General features: G+C 43.3%; 1 protein-coding gene across 1 annotated transcript in view; it reads left to right on the plus strand.

The window, feature by feature from the left end:
- Nucleotides 1–17580, plus strand: part of SHISA5 (shisa family member 5) — a 42521-nt gene that overhangs the window by 14171 nt on the left and 10770 nt on the right. Inside the window, exons 2-3 of the mRNA XM_066615938.1 lie at nt 511–682; nt 3372–3446. Of these exons, the coding sequence (XP_066472035.1) occupies nt 511–682; nt 3372–3446 (247 nt within the window). The remainder of the gene's footprint in view (nt 1–510; nt 683–3371; nt 3447–17580) is intronic.

The raw sequence follows: 17580 nt of genomic DNA on the forward strand, positions 1-17580 counted from the left end.
AAAGAGCAATGTTGCATCTGATTGACCACAATTTGAAATGGAATGCTGGACTAGATTCGCTTTTGACCCGATCAAACTGGACTGCTCTTATGTGATGCATAATAGCTCTGTGTTAGGCCGAACTGAAGGACTGCTGAAAGACTCTAGCACAGACCAACTTGTAAAATACAAGACACCTGGCAACCCTGCATGTCCTTGTCCCATGATTTCAGTAGGGGTCTTACTAATGTCCTAGTTGCTCTTTTGAAGTTTTTTCTCCACTCAGTGATATCACACACACACACCCTACCACACACACACCTTGTGATGCCTTGGAAGGGTGTAATTATGTAGCATTGAAAGGAGTGTGTGTGTTGTATATGCACGAAGGTGCAAAATGTTTTGAGGATGAGAAAAGGTCCAAACCAGAGAAACCATTTTGATTTTTAGTCTTGTGCTGAATTATCTGGTGGGAATGATCAAACTTTATAATATGATTTATCTGGTGCAATGACTCGTTTTGTTTTGCAGGTTTGTGTGAAAACTGTAAGGCATATGAAAATTCTGATGGGCACTTATATTCAGAAAGACGTTGTGAGAAGTTCTGCTGTGGAACCTGCACCAGTCGATATTGTTGCTCAAACCCAATACATAAACTGAATGAAGATGACCAATTTATGTGTAATTTGCAGCTGTCTGAAAGGTACAAATACTAAGGCTGTGCTTTGTAGTATATTTATCAGCTATTGAATACTTCTCACCTTTTGTAGCATGCTTTTACCTTGATGCATGATTTATTGTGAGCTGTAGCTACCACAGCAAACTCTATAGAGGGCTGTCTATATAGGGCTGTCTTGAGAAGAATCTGGTAACTTCATTGGTATGGAGTGCAGCAACTAGACTTTTGGTTGGAACAGATCAAACAGATTATATAACAGACATGCTCCCATATCCATGGGGGTTCTGTTGTGGACCCCCCGCAGTTAAGTGAAACTGTGGGTATGGGCAAACATCTCCTCCCACTCTTTGGAACCTAGCAGAGGCTGTGGACGTCCTCCATGGGCTTCCTAAAGCCTTATAAGGCATTAAAGAGTCACTTCCAGTTTCACTGATAAACTGGACGTCATGTTTTTTAAACAGAAATGCTTAGTCTCAGCCTGGCAGAGGCCGCAGGCAGACATCTGTAGCCTCTACTAGGCTCAGAGGAGCCTCTGGTGGGGACTCGTGCGAGGGAGCCACAGCCCCGAGCTGCAGATAAGTGAATCTGTGGACATGGGGACCCCCTGAACTCTGATTTAGTTTGATTTATATAAGTTGCTTTTTGGGGAGGGAGTTACTTAACAATTGTGTTCTTCACCTTTAAAACCCTAAATGGCTTTAGACTTGGATATCTTAAGTACTGCCATCTCCTGCATCTTGTGCACTCTGTGCAACACTGGACGTCCTACTTTGAGTGCTGCTGCTAAATGAGGTTCAGTTGCACAGTAGGAGTAGCGCTTTTTCAGCAATGGCACCAACTTGGGGGAATGTTCTCCCCAGAAAGGCCCCTGAGTCCCCCATCTTCAGGCACCATGCAAAAACCTGGCTCTTTCTGAAGGCCTTTGGGCTAAGCTGATGATATTCTTACCTGGGTTGTCTTCTGTTCTTTGGGTCATATTTCCTTGCTTCTATTTTGTTAATTTCTGTTGCTGGTCTTGTTTACGATTTGTTTAGTTTTATTATTTAGATCAGTGGTCTTCAACACTTTTTGTGCCATAATCCCAATGATAGATAAAAGTGTAAGACTGGGAACCCACTGCTGTTCCTGCCCCCTACCCAGAACTCAATCTGCCCACACCTACCCCCACCCATTTTCCCCTACCACATGTCTTCATGACAACCCTGAGAGGTAACAGCCTGAGCAGAGCAGATCTTAGGAGCTGTAGAGCAAGACAGCAAGAAGAGGCTGTGCTGGATTATATCAATAATTCAGTTTTGATAAGGCAGTACCATTTTGGACTGGCTCCACGCCCTCTCTTGCACAGACTTTGAAAGGTTGCTGTGACGCTCTAAATAAGGCTTCATAACCCACAGTTGAAGAACACTAGTTTTGATTGTTTTTCTGTTAGTTGCCTTGAGGTTGACTCTTTTGTCAAAGATAAGATATAAAATAGTAAATATTGGAATTGAGCGCTTGCGGACACTTTAGCAACAGAAGGAATGGTTGAAAATTAACTAATTTTGTCAAACATGGGAGAAATGACTAAACATAACTTTTGCCATTTAGAAATAGACCTGAATTATGCTGGGTGCTTTTCCATATAAAGTTGCATCTTCAGCACAGTGTTCTCCATTTTATCACAGAGTACCTGCACTCTACTCATTTTCAGCATTTTGTACAGAACGCTATTGGTGACTGTGACACAAGTCATCCTTTGCGCAATAGTGCTGTGAGTTAGAGGGGCTAAGGAACTCTGGCACAATAACAAGCTTCTTCTTTGCTTACACAAGCACAAACATTAGAGTTGAATCACTGTGCAAGAGAATGAACTCCCATGTGTCGTTGCTAGCCTAATTGTGGTGTTTCATCAGCTAATAAGATTTGGTCATCTGCAAATCTCTCTTTGTGAGTTTAGCAAGGCTCAAACTAGATAGGTGCTCAGAGGTTTGATCCTTTAATTTTTTTTCTTTTTTAGGCAATGGGCGAGGAGCATGTGAAATGGCCCAAAACAGTATGATGGGTGTAACACTGAGGCTCTCCTATGGTTTCTAGCCCAGTCGTGCACACTCCTATGCACTATTTATAGTTTTGAAACACCCAAAAGGTTGCCTTTTTTACCTATTTTGCTTGTCCCCATCCCACATATTTTTGGTTTAAAAAGGAACACAATTGAAGGGTCAAGCATGTATTTTTGTGATCATCTGTTTTGGATCGTTAGCAGTGCCAGTATTTTCTTACCTGGCATGTAAGAATGCAAGTACAAGTAGTCCCCAGCTTAAGGATATCTGACTTAACCATCAACCCAAGTTATGCACAGCCATAACTTGGGGCAGTTTCCACAGGTGCAGTCAATCTGGCCTTGTGCTGTCACACAGATGTGAAAGCACTGAGCTGGGAAGAGTTGGCCTCACAGCCACATCAGTGCTTTTGTGCAGGCATAGTCCACCTGGTTTGTGCTTTCGCACTTGTGTAATAGCACTGTTCTGACTTGCATCGGTTCCAACTTATGACAAATTCTTGGAACAGAACCTGTACTTAAACCGGGGCTACCTGAACTGTTCAGCCAGCTTCTAAAATGTTGGTGTACAGGGGAATAAAATATGTGAGATTGTTTTGTCATAAAGGATCCTTGCAGGGCGTGAAATAATGGCTTAGCAATCTGAAAAGTTTTGTGTATGTTTTTGTCCTACAGAATAGATCTGCCAGACATGGGAGATGCACTGAAATTCAAATCTGACTTTGATGACAACTGGAGTTCTCCCCCCAGGTGAGTAAACGTGTTTAGGTACAAACATTTTAAATAATCTGATGTTTATATATGCACATGCACACCCTTGTATTCTTAACACTTATGGCATATGTGGAAAGCATTGCTTAGGGTTGTAAGTTTTGTATCATTAGAATTGTAGGGACAGGCATTGGTCTTCAGGCAATGAAATCTTCTCTTTAAATTCCTCATTATGCTTTCAAAAGTGATTTGAAGTTGGTGACTGAACTCTCAGGCTGCAATCCTAACCACACTTTCCTGAGAGTAAGCCCCATTGAACAAAATAGGACTTACTTCTGAGTAGACCTGGTTAGGATTGTGCCCTCAAACATACGTAATTGACATTTTTTTTTAAATTTAGTGTAATTTGTGAAATTAATCCAGTGGCATTTTCCGTCTAGACTTTTTCACATATTTTGCAGAGGAGAATGACCTCTCCATACTGTCTTCCCAAGACTATATAGAACATGTTGCGATGATCTTCTGCATTAATGTGTATACAGTGGTTCCCAGACTCATGGGTTGCGACCCAATTTTTGGTGGTTTGCAAAACTTACAGGGCAGATCAGGCTCTGTGTATCAAGGTTTAAACAAGCTGCTACTTGGGGAGAGAGCACTACTGCCCAAACACCATTATAGCCACATTCCTAGACATTCATACATTGGGCAGTAGCCTTTAGGGCAGTGGTTCCCAAACTGTATGCCGTGGCTCCCTGGGGAGCCACAGGAACCAGCCAGGGGAGTCACGCAATCTTAGTGAAAAACCTGCTGCCCTATAGATTGTATGGAATTATAACCCTAGTGGGGAGCCGTGGCTAATGGCCCAGTAGCTCAAGGGAGCTGCCAGTCAGAAAAATTTGGGAACACCTGCTTTAGGAGCTGCCTTGGAACGTGCGTTGGTCCACATCAAAGACAGGCCAAGGGAAAAACAACACCACCAGAATTGACACGATCTGATGAATGTAGGCTCCCAACAAACTCAAGAAGGAAGTTACTTCTATTCTTAGCTCTTACCAAAGTGCCTCAGCTCTTATCAAAGGCCAGGTGCGGCAAGGTGACCAGAATTGTCCTGATCCAATGAATTTGCTCAAGAAGGTGGTCCTCCCATTATAGTAAGAAGGATTAAAACAGAGGATTAAGTGGCTGATAAAGTGAGACACTTTTTTTTTTTAAGGCTTATAAAGCTAGGTGGGTCCTGATAGAGTTAAAAAGTGGGTCCTGGTGCTAAAAGGTTTATGTGCATGATATTGTTGATTGAATCAAACCTTTAGTTTAAACCTTAATTGTTGGATAAGGATGTATCCTTATGTGTGCTCAGAAATATGACTGAAGAACAAAAAATTACATGTTTTTCTTGTGCATTAGTTTAGTTCAACATTAGTTGTGACAGTCTCCAGTGATGTAATGATGAGGATATTCTGTGTTCTGATTTAGTTGTTCAAGTTAAGCATATGTATGTCTTCGAAACAGATTGGCATTTTTGTCCTAAAATTGAGCAATATTATGGACATCTCCAATGGCCACCTGGCATCACATTTTGTTTCATTTTATTTCCTTGTAGCACCTAGCCAGCTTCCTCTGGGAAGCTTATAAGCAGAGCATAAGAGTGATTGATTCCCCTGTTTGTCCCTGACAAAGTGCATACTGCCTTGGAACATAAAGGCTCAGTTCAGTTATCAAGGCTTGAAGTCTTTCTGAAGATTTATATTTAAATTACCACTCACAACTATTGTCGATAGTATTTGGTTCTCCAGAGATAAAATGGGGATATTAATGATTGATTTCACAGCATTGATGAGAGCAAACAAAATACTGATGATAGAAGCTGATGTTAGAACTGTTTTCTGACATCTGCTAAATATATTTGAGCTAGCTTTTCAGGAAAAGATTGGACCACAAATAACTTTGTCAGGTTAGCTTCAGATAATAGTGAAGAAATTTGTAGTCTTGTCTGTTAGTATGATTGTTGAAAGATCAGAGGAATGTAATATTGTAATAGTAATACAAAGAAACCAAAACTGCTGATTTTACTTTCTATGGAGTAATTATATACTTGGTGATTAATATATGTTTACAAGTTGGGCTTGGGCTTTGAACTTCCTGGTATTTCAGCAGCTCTTTATGAGCCTTTTGTGTGTAGTTCTCTTTTCCTTCTCCCTCCCCTACGACAATGCTCTGACAAATAGTGGTTATTGGATTATTAAAATATAAGACAGACTGGACCTAGCCAAAGAAAAAGCAAACAAATTCCCTTTATTTATATTTAGACTTCCAAATCCTAAGGGTTTTTTTGCAGGTAACAAAACATTAAACTGTCTTAGGTGATCACGCTGGAAGGTTTCTGAATCCTTTTTATATAATTTGTTGATAGCTGACTCAGAGCCCAATCCTATCCAACTTTCCAGCACTGATGCATCCATGCTAACGGGGCATTCGCTGCATCCTGCAGTGGGGGGAATCACAGAGGTCTCCTCAAGGTATGTTTGTTCCCTTGCCTCAGGGCTGCATTGCAGCTGCATTGATGCTGGAAAGTTGGATAGAATTGGGCCCTCAGAATATTAATGTGGTGTTATGCTAAATTACATGGCCTATATTTGGAATTGTTCTATTTTCATTCATTCAAAAAGAGTGCAGAATGGACTAAAGTTGTCAGGAGCTTTAGGATAGCTAGGTGGCCTTTCTGTTTTGCCTTGTGATAAATACCCTGTGTCTTCCCCTATTTTGGGGCATTTCTAATCGCCCAGAGGTATCTGTGGTGACTCAGCATCCTCAACCTGCTGGGACGATCTCCTGCCTTTGTTTGAAATGCCATCCCCAAACAGCCATGTTTGTGTGTTAGTCTGTCTTTGTATTGTTACCCCAGAGACAATAGCTCCTAACCAACCCTCTTACTGAGATTGGTGTGTACAAATTGCATATTTTGTACAAATAAAGAGGTAGGAATGGCCTAATGGCTTTATCCCACCCCATCAGGTAATCTCAACCAGGGTTCCTGCTAAGCTGCACAGTCTGAAGCCAAGCTCTGCAACATGGAGCTCAACAACCTGAAAGTTTGGCAGTGACATGTGACATCATTGTCAAGTGTCTGAAACAGTGTTGCAACGCTATGCAGCAATAGGTGGGGTCCACGCACAAGTTTGGTGCATTCCCTAACAGGGAATATATAGCCTCTGACATCATTGAACCAAGGCACTAGGATGCCTTGGTTGTGTGTGTCTTGGCTGCTACTGGAACTAGCTGCTGGTTCCTGAAAGGCACACTCATTTACTCTGCAGCAAGTGCCAAAGGCCAGAATTCTTCGAAATAGAGACTGCATTTGTAACATGTTTAAGGAATTAATGTTCCGCTGGCGCATAACATTAAAAAGGTGGCAGAGCAGCTTTTAAACTGATCCCTGGGGGAAGGCCGACAGGAGCCGAGGGGCATCCGGTTCAGGACTCCTCATCCCTATGGGATGAGGATGGGGAGGTTAGAGAACAACAAGACAAAGGCAGGGTAGGAGAAGAAATTGGGAAAGGTAGGGTGATGGGATGTGATAGACGGTTTGGCACAATGAGAGGATGCGGGGACAAAGGAGCGAATAAGCAGCCCATCCTGGGGCATTCCGTGTATAAATGCTTTTATGCGAATGCCCGAAGTCCACGAGCAAAGGTGGGAGAACTGGAATGTCTGGTGACAAGGGAAAATATTGACATAGTGGGCATAACGGAAACCTGGTGGAATGCGGAGAATCAGTGGGATACCGCAATCCCGGGCTATAAACTCTACAGGAGGGACAGGCAGGGGCGTGTTGGAGGTGGGGTGGCCCTTTATGTTAAGAAAGGGATAGAATCCAGCAAAGTAGAGATTGAAGGTGGGTCCGACTCCACCGTAGAATCTCTGTGGGTTAAATTACCAGGCTTGTGCAGCAATGTAATACTGGGGGCGTGCTATCACCCTCCAGACCAGAAATCTGATGGGGACCTTGAAATGAGGAAACAGATCAGGGAGGTGACAAGGAAGGACAGGGTTGTAATCATGGGGGACTTCAATTATCCTCATATTGACTGGGTCAATTTGTGTTCTGGTCACGATAAGGAAACCGGATTTCTTGACGTGCTAAATGACTGTGGCTTAGATCAGCTAGTCACGGAGCCCACCAGAGGACAGGTGACTCTGGATTTAATTTTGTGCGGTACGCAGGACCTGGTTAGAGATGTAAACGTTACTGAGCCATTGGGGAACAGTGATCATGCTGCGATCCGTTTTGACGTGCACGTTGGGGGAAGAATACCAGGCAAATCTCTAACAAAAACCCTTGACTTCCGACGGGCGGACTTCCCTCAAATGAGGAGGCTGGTTAGAAGGAGGTTGAAAGGGAGGGTAAAAAGAGTCCAGTCTCTCCAGAGTGCATGGAGGCTGCTTAAAACAACAGTAATAGAGGCCCAGCAGAGGTGTATACCGCAAAGAAAGAAGGGTTCCACTAAATCCAGGAGAGTGCCCGCATGGCTAACCAGCCAAGTTAGAGAGGCTGTGAAGGGCAAGGAAGCTTCCTTCCGTAAATGGAAGTCTTGCCCTAATGAAGAGAATAAAAAGGAACATAAACTGTGGCAAAAGAAATGTAAGAAGGTGATAGGGGAGGCCAAGCGAGACTATGAGGAACGCATGGCCAGCAACATTAAGGGGAATAATAAAAGCTTCTTCAAATATGTTAGAAGCAGGAAACCCGACAGAGAAGCGGTTGGCCCTCTGGATGGTGAGGGAGGGAAAGGGGAGATAAAAGGAGACTTAGAGATGGCAGAAAAATTAAATGAGTTCTTTGCATCTGTCTTCACGGCAGAAGACCTCGGGCAGATACCGCTGCCCGAACGGCCCCTCCTAACCGAGGAGTTAAGTCAGATAGAGGTTAAAAGAGAAGATGTTTCAGACCTCATTGATAAATTAAAGATCAATAAGTCACCGGGCCCTGATGGCATACACCCAAGGGTTATTAAGGATTTGAAGAATGAAGTTGCAGATCTCTTGACTAAGGTATGCAACTTGTCCCTCAAAACGGCCACGGTGCCAGAAGATTGGAGGATAGCAAATGTCACGCCTATTTTTAAAGAGGGAAAGAGGGGGGACCCGGGAAACTATAGGCCGGTCAGCCTAACATCCATACCGGGTAAGATGGTGGAATGCCTCATCAAAGATAGGATCTCAAAACACATAGACGAACAGGCCTTGCTGAGGGAGAGTCAGCATGGCTTCTGTAAGGGTAAGTCTTGCCTCACAAACCTTATAGAATTCTTTGAAAAGGTCAACAGGCATGTGGATGTGGGAGAACCCGTGGACATTATATATCTGGACTTTCAGAAGGCGTTTGACACGGTCCCTCACCAAAGGCTACTGAAAAAACTCCACAGTCAGGGAATTAGAGGACAGGTCCTCACATGGATTGAGAACTGGTTGGAGGCCAGGAAGCAGAGAGTGGGTGTCAATGGGCAATTTTCACAATGGAGAGAGGTGAAAAGCGGTGTGCCCCAAGGATCTGTCCTGGGACTGGTGCTTTTCAACCTCTTCATAAATGACCTGGAGACAGGGTTGAGCAGTGAAGTGGCTAAGTTTGCAGACGACACCAAACTTTTCCGAGTGGTAAAGACCAGAAGTGATTGTGAGGAGCTCCAGAAGGATCTCTCCAGACTGGCAGAATGGGCAGCAAAATGGCAGATGCGCTTCAATGTCAGTAAGTGTAAAGTCATGCACATTGGGGCAAAAAATCAAAACTTTACATATAGGCTGATGGGTTCTGAGCTGTCTGTGACAGATCAGGAGAGAGATCTTGGGGTGGTGGTGGACAGGTCGATGAAAGTGTCGACCCAATGTGCGGTGGCAGTGAAGAAGGCCAATTCTATGCTTGGAATCATTAGGAAAGGTATTGAGAACAAAACGGTTAGTATTATAATGCCGTTGTACAAATCGATGGTAAGGCCACACCTGGAGTATTGTGTCCAGTTCTGGTCACCGCATCTCAAAAAAGACATAGTGGAGATGGAAAAGGTGCAAAAGAGAGCGACTAAGATGATTACGGGGCTGGGGCACCTTCCTTATGAGGAAAGGCTAAGGCGTTTGGGCCTCTTCAGCCTAGAAAAGAGACGCTTGAGGGGGGACATGATTGAGACATACAAAATTATGCAGGGGATGGACAGAGTGGATAGGGAGATGCTCTTTACACTCTCACATAATACCAGAACCAGGGGACATCCACTAAAATTGAGTGTTGGGCGGGTTAGGACAGACAAAAGAAAATATTTCTTTACTCAGCGCGTGGTCAGTCTGTGGAACTCCTTGCCACAGGATGTGGTGCTGGCGTCTAGCCTAGACGCCTTTAAAAGGGGATTGGACGAGTTTCTGGAGGAAAAATCCATTATGGGGTACAAGCCATGATGTGTATGTGCAACCTCCTGATTTTTAGGAATGGGTTAAGTCAGAATGCCAGATGTAGGGGAGAGCACCAGGATGAGGTCTCTTGTTATCTGTTGTGCTCCCGGGGCATTTGGTGGGCTGCTGTGAGATACAGGAAGCTGGACTAGATGGGCCTATGGCCTGATCCAGTGGGGCTGTTCTTATGTTCAGAAGTCAGTTTTGGTTTACACAGGACACTTTTCATTCTACTGTGCTACTAAATGTAATGCTACTAATCTCCTGCAATGATTTTCTATATTTGAAATATTTTAGAGAGTCTTAGGAGTGTGTTTGGTTTTCTGTATTACTGTATCTAGCTGCCAAAGCCGGGCAGGCAGGTAGACCTGAGCTCTGCATTTGGAAGACTGATAGACCAGGCTCCAAGGCTGTTGCCACTTTCCTCCTGTCTGTTTTACCCCCATTCTGCCCACCCCCATTGCCACCCCCAACTCTGTTTCACGCCCTCCCTCTTTAGGAAGGGGCCCAAAAGAAACTCCGTACCCCCTAATAAATTCCTCTCAGAGGCCCTGCCCAGGGTTTGGGATTCTGTGTGCTTTTCTCTCAGGTAGGTACTCTGCTGGGTGTTTGACTAAACTGGATGCAGCAAAGTATCTTTTGTCCGTCTAGCCAAGCATAGTCCTTTTTCATCAGCTGCTGCTTGCACTTCTCTCTGTCTCTTTCCCCCATTTTGTTTAATTCATTTTTCTTTTGGACTTCTAATAAACTGTCTATATTTTGACTCCTTGCCTCCCTAGTTCACATTCATGAGTAATTCAGTGGGCTGTGCTGTCTGATCACTTGTGAGTGCTACTATACTGTGTTTATACTGTGTATACTGTGTCCTTTGTTTAGAAGGACGCTTGGATTCTGCGCTATCCTGGGAGAGGTGACTTTTTCCAGGCAGACCCTCTCTGCCTGGTTTCCTTAGCTTGGGCTAGTGGCAGTGGATAGATCTTCCAGTTCTTCCCCTCCTTCCCCTGGGGGCTGGGGGATAAGAATAGGCCCTCAGTTTGGCTGTACTTGTTGTAAGAGGCGACTAAACAGGTAGATAGGACTAGCCTATCTAGATAGGATAGGTAGATAGGACTTAGCCTGGGAATGCAGCTTATCTGAGAGAAGGAAAACTCTGATCCCAAACCTCCACTGCCTTGTGGCTACATCCAGTTATGGAAAAGGCTTCAGGAGTCAACCTCGAGGCAAAATTCAGAGCTGGAGTCCCTGAGGCAGTTCGTGGCTGAACACAGTCACATTCTGGCAACTCCTGCCGTATTGGCTTCTGCCTTTCCATTTGCTGCATGGGTAACAGCCTATCCTCCATACCTACTTTACCCAGGCTTCGCGCACTGGAGAGGACACTCTGTTCCAGAACCACCATTCAGAGCGCGATACCATAGCCTTCCGAGACTAAAGGGTGCCAACACTCTTCCCCTCCCCTCGCTGTTGAGTAAACCTGGGGAGAGTAGGGAACAGCGCACTGAGCACAAGCTCTACTCCCTTCAGTTAACCTCCACCTTCCCCCGACAAGTCTGAGTCTTGGATTTTTCTGTAGTCCAGAGTGAAAAGCAATGCTGTGTGCCTTTAAGAAGGATTTTTGTGCATTCAAGCCTCATGTGTTCAAAGAAGCCTGCTATGTTTCTTTGCTGATGTCACTGCAGGCAGAATAGAATGTAGATTTCAAGGCACATCCGGAAATGCAGTCAGTTTCGTTTCTCGCAGACTAGAATCTAAGAGTTTTAAAAGGAGGAGATTTTAGAGAAGAAAATTGGGCTGAAAGCTTGAGAGCAAACATGAGGTAAGCTTTAGTAGTTCTGTTTGCTGGCCTATGTTCTTTCATGTTCAGAACTCTGAACCTTGGGGGATTTTCAACATTGCTTTAGAGTTGTACTTGTGTGGTATACAGCACAGTTTCCCCCCAGTTATTTTTTGTTTAACATTTTGCCAAATAGAAAACATACTTTTTTGTGGGAAGCCAAGTAATTTCTTAGAACAATTAGGCAGGAACCATCACCATCAAAAACCAGAGAAATGTGTGCATCATTTAGTCTTGTATTCATTGACTGTGTAATATAAACATACTAACTGAATAATTGCACTGAATTACTACTTAGTAAGTAATTTTTGTTGCATGTTCCATCTGAAACAGATTTTAATGAATCTTTTCTTACTAAAGCTAATGTTTACTGAAAAACACCAGTCTTTGAGGCTGAATTTTTTTTTTACACCTTCTCAATTTGGAAATTTTGTTGAAGCAACTTTTAGCTTTATTAAGCAGAAATTGCAGCCTTTGGAACTTCATGTTAGTTTTATTGACATATATACAAAAGTAAGGAATGCATGTAGAAGCAAGGCAGCATTTTGTGCTGCTCTCCACATGTTTGCATGAGTAGAAGATATTGTGCAGCAGTGGATTTAAGTGTTGTACAGCTTGCATGGATGCAAAGCCTAGTCAGGATTCTGTATAGGTTTCTGCCTGCAGCAACCTTGTGCCTATCATATGCATGCAAGCAGCAAGATTGCTTACAGTAACAGCCCACTTAACTAAATGTTTTGACTTGCACATTTAATTGTAGAAAGGATTATAAATGATAATAAATACTTGCATCAAAACACAGTGTTATATTTTTCTGTCTTTCATACTACATTTATGCACCAAAACTGAAAATGGGAAGCCATTAAAAAAAGGCAGGTGATTCACTGGGGGAAAGAAGCACCTCTTAAAGTGGCAGCTTTTTCAGGGCCAAATGATATATGTATTTAATGCTGTATGTAATGTGTTTTGCTTTCTTTTGTTAGTGAGTGAGGAGGGGCATGCAAAATGCTGTAAAACTACAGTGGAGGGAGATGGGGGGGCTTTTCTGCTTTGCTTCTACTGCAGCTGGATCATCTTCATATTTTTCTCCCCCTGTCTTCCCTTTCCTAAAGTGCTATTTACAGAAAGTGTCAGAAAGTTCTTTGTTGACCATAATGCAGCTCATGCTACATTTGTGCAAAGGCTGACTTCCCTTTCTCCAGAAGGGAAGGTCTTAGGACCTAGTGTAACCATCTATGTAGGAAAAAAGTAACTGAGGGATTGCAGTATAAATCTATTTTTAAACAGAAAATTATCCACAAATGAAGTATTCCAGCGATATTTGGAATACTTAGTTGTTTGATTTTTTTGTTATTTGATAGAGCCAGGGTGGTGTAGTGGTTTGGGAGGTGGACTTAAACCTGGAAGATCCAGGTTCAAGTCCCCCCTCAGCCACAAAGCTTCCTGGGTGACCTTGGGCCAGTCACTTTCTCTCAGCCTCACCTACCTCACAGGGTTGTTGTGAGGACAAAAGGAGGGGAGCAGCTGTGTACACACCGCCCTGAGCTCTCTGGAGAAAGGGCGGTATAAAAATGTGAAAAATAAATAAAAATAAAAATAAATAAAAAATTTTCTTAGACAGATAACCTTTGAAATGGCCGTTTTCGGGCCTTGAATAACAATGTATTGCTATTCCTAAGCTATTTTTGATATTTTTAAGTACTAAGTATTTCATAGTGGGGGGGAGCAGACTAGTTCTGTTTCTTGTCTAGTGAAAGCCCTGCAAGACCTTCTCTGCTTGTTAAGCCTCTAACATAGTGTGCACATCCATGTTCATACTTTGCAGTCAACTATTTGTGAGGACTGCAACAAGTGCCATCACTACAGGATGTGGTGATGGCACCTGGCCTAGATGACTTTAAAAGGGGGTTGGACTGATTTATTGAGGAAAAGACCATCACAAGTTTCAAGTCACAATGACTATACGCAGCATCCGGGTTTTAGAGGTAGCTTATCTCTATATGCCAGATGCGAGTAGCAACAGGATGTGGGTATCTTGTGGTCTTGAGTGTTTCCTGAGCCATCTGGTGAGCCACTGTAAGATATAGGAAACTGGACTATATGAGCCCTTGGCCTCATCCAGCAGCTCATCTTATGTTCTTACACCTATAGCTGCTGGAAGGAAGTTGAAATTCTTTCAAACCGTGTATTCCCTCAGAAGGGCATTGTGAGGAGACATTGAGGTCATCAGCTCTACGCATGAAGGTTTGCTTTGCTCTTGTAGCTACCTAACTATTGTGCAAGTACGTGGCTGCCAATGGTCTTATTTCTCCACCAGCATCTCTCAGTGCCCTCCAATAAATCTGGATCTAATGTTTTGTACTGATCTCTATGCACTGATTGTATTCATTGATTTGGGAGTGGCAGGCAATATTGCCTTCTGAGGACAATGGTTTCCTTTTGATTACCTTTTTGGAATGGTGGACCAAGTAGGATGTTCAGTCCTAGAGATTCATGTAAATACTTATTTAAAATATTGTTATCCTGCATCTTCTGTCCTCTGAAGGAATGGGGAAGATGACTAATGGCATATGAGCGCCAAAGCAATTAAAGCAAAATATGTATCCCCTGATCTTGTCAGCTGTCCCATTTTAATGGTATGTTTCAACTTTGGAATAGTGGGTTAACTTTGCTCCTTAATACAACAGTTTCTATACAGTATATCTTTCCCAATGCTTTCATAGTATTACAGTGTGCGTGCATACGGTTTATGTCCCAAAGTGGTGCAGAAGTTGGAGTGTGGCCTGCTGAGCAGTCTGTCTGGAATGCCTATCGCAACAAAACCCTGGCTAGACTAAGGGTAATAATTGAATGAATGTGTTTCTAGAAAGGACAAATTTTATTTGAAGAGTTTGCCTGAGGCAAAGAGGGAAGAATTGTAGGACCAAATAGCATGTCACATTTAGTTTCACCTTGTGTGGTTTAAAAAAAAAAAGTAACAAGAAAATCTTCAATAGCAGCTGTACAGCAGCTGATCAGGATCACTGGGAAGGCAATATTTAATCCTTTCATGCTGCACTGCAGTTGTGGTGAAAAATGTGCCCCTGATTAGCTTCCATTGTTGCCAAAACTAGAAGCCATGCCCCTCATGCACAGTGTCTCTAAGAAACAGATATGCTTAAATTGAAATTTTAACACTTTCATTCACATAATGTATTGGTGTATTTCTTGCCATCTTTTCAATTGTGTCAAGTACTGTTTCCTCTAAACTGTATCACCACACAACTGAAATTGGAACCCTGAACAGCTTACATAAGAAGAGCCCCGCTGTATCAGGCCAAAGGCCCATCTAGTCCAGCTTCCTGTATCTCACTGTGGCCCACCAAATGCCCCAGGGAGCACACAAGACAACAGGCACAACCTGCGTCCTGGTGCCCTCCTCTGCATCTGGCAATCAGAGGCAGCCTGCCTCTAAAACCAAGAGCTTGTGCATACCTACTGTGACTTGTAACCCATAATGAACTTCTCCTCCAGAAATTTGTCCAATCTCCTCTTAAAGGCACCCAGGCAAGATGCCATAACTACTTCTTGTGGCAAAGAGTTCCACAAACTAATTACACGCTGGGTAAAGAAATATTTTCTTCTGTCTGTCCTAACGCTTCCAACACCCAGCTTTCATGGATGTCCCCTGGTTCTGATAGGGTGCTTCAGAGCTCAGTGAAGTTATCATTGCTGAGTACTCCAGAGCTGCCCCTGAACAGCCACTGTGCAGCTCCATGCACTGCTGTAAATATTACAGAGAACATTGGTGTCCAGCAGTTTAAACATGTTATGCTTTTAAAAGAAAGCCTAGTCTGGTTTTTCTGTCTGTCTGAAGGACATAAAAGGAGATGCCTTGTTTTTAACATTGGCAACCATGCATGCTTCTGTTGAGCCATGGGTGCCTTTGAAAATAGTACATATCAGGGATGGGTGATCAACTCAGGTTGACTTGACATGAGTCATGCTAAGCGACTGTTTTTGATAACTTGAGTTGACCCAAGTTGTGGATGTTACCGAATCACGACTTGGGCCAATAACTCGGAAAAAGAGTCTGAACTTTAAATTACTTGAGTCCTTGTCTCTTGAGTGTGCATGTTTTCTTGCTTGCTTACACACCCCACAACCATCTTCCCTTTTGGTGCTCAAGGACTCGTGACTTGTTTTTTCAAGTCAACTCCTGATGGGCACATGCCATGACTTGTGAGTAGATTCGTGGGATCAGTGACTCACAACTCCATCTTAGTGACTTGGGCATATTCCTGGTATATATAAGACTGATAAACCATTCCAGTCTAGCACCGGCTGGAACGGAATGTGGACAAAAACCTGGTACAGCATCCCAGTAACAGCTATGCTTAAGATTATTTCTTATTGTTGGCAATCAGTCTTCACTTTCCCTCACCCCAACTGCACTCCATATTTCATTGTGGGATTTTTTATTTTTGGTAAGTCATTGGAGTTAATGAACTACTTTTCAAAAGTGGTATATAAATGCTCAATAGTAGTAGCAGTCTTGTAGCACTTGGTCCTGTGTCTAATTTCCTTTCTTAGCTTGCTTTCTAAGTCCTTGTTTATCACAAATAAAAAAGGAACAATCAGTTAGTTCAAGCTGTTTGTGGGTGTTCCCAAGAGTTTCCAAGAGTTCCCAGTAATCCAAGAGTTATTAAGGAATTGAAGAATGAAATTGCAGATCTCTTGACTAAAATATGCAACTTGTCCTTCAAAACGGCCACGGTGCCAGAAGATTGGAGGATAGCAAATGTCACACCGATCTTTAAAAAGGGAAAGAGGGGGGACCCAGGAAACTATAGGCTGGTCAACCTAACATCTGTACCGGGTAAGATGGTGGAATGCCTCAGCAAAGATAGAATCTCAAAACACATAGACGAACAGGCCTTGCTGAGGGAGAATCAGCATGGCTTCTGTAAGGGTAAGTCTTGCCTCACAAACCTTATAGAATTCTTTGAAAAGGTCAACAGGCATGTGGATGCAGGAGTACCCGTAGGCATTATATATCTGGACTTTCAGAAGGCGTTGGACACGGTTCCCCACCAAAGGCTACTAAAAAAACTCCACAGTCAGGGAATTAGAAGACAGGTCCTCTCATGGATTGAGAGCTGGTTGAAGACCAGGAAACAGAGAGTGGGTGTCAATGGGCAATTTTCACAGTAGAGAGAAGTGAAAAGTGGTGTGCCCCAAGGATCTGTCCTGGGACCAGTACTTTTCAACCTCTTCATAAATGACCTGGAGACAGGGGTGAGCAGTGAGGTGGCTAAGTTTGCAGACGACACCAAACTTTTCCGAGTGGTGAAGACCAGAAGTGATTGTGAGGAGCTCCAGAAGGATCTCTCCAGACTGGCAGAATGGGCAGCAAAATGGCAGATGCGCTTCAATGTCAGTAAGTGTAAAATCATGCACATTGGGGCAAAAAATCAAAACTTTACATATAGGCTGATGGGTTCTGAGCTATCTGTGACAGATCAGGAGAGAGATCTTGGGGTGTGGTGGATAGGTCGATGAAAGTGTCATCTCAATGTGCGGCGGCAGTAAAGAAGGCCAATTCTATGCTTGGGATCATTAGAAAAGGTATTGAGAACAAAACAGCTAATATTATAATGCCGTTGTACAAATCGATGGCAAGGCCACACCTGGAGTATTGTGTCCAGTTCTGGTCGCCGCTTCTCAAAAAAGACATAGTGGAAATGGAAAAGGTGCAAAAGAGAGCGACTAAGATGATTACGGGGCTGGGGCACCTTCCTTATGAGGAAAGGTTACAGCGTTTGGGCCTCTTCAGCCTAGAAAAGAGGCGCCTGAGGGTGGACATGATCGAGACATACAAAATTATGCATGGGAAGGATAAAGTGGATAGAGAGATGCTCT

Source organism: Tiliqua scincoides, chromosome 2 (genome assembly GCF_035046505.1).
Source record: "Tiliqua scincoides isolate rTilSci1 chromosome 2, rTilSci1.hap2, whole genome shotgun sequence".
Lineage (NCBI taxonomy): Eukaryota > Metazoa > Chordata > Lepidosauria > Squamata > Scincidae > Tiliqua > Tiliqua scincoides.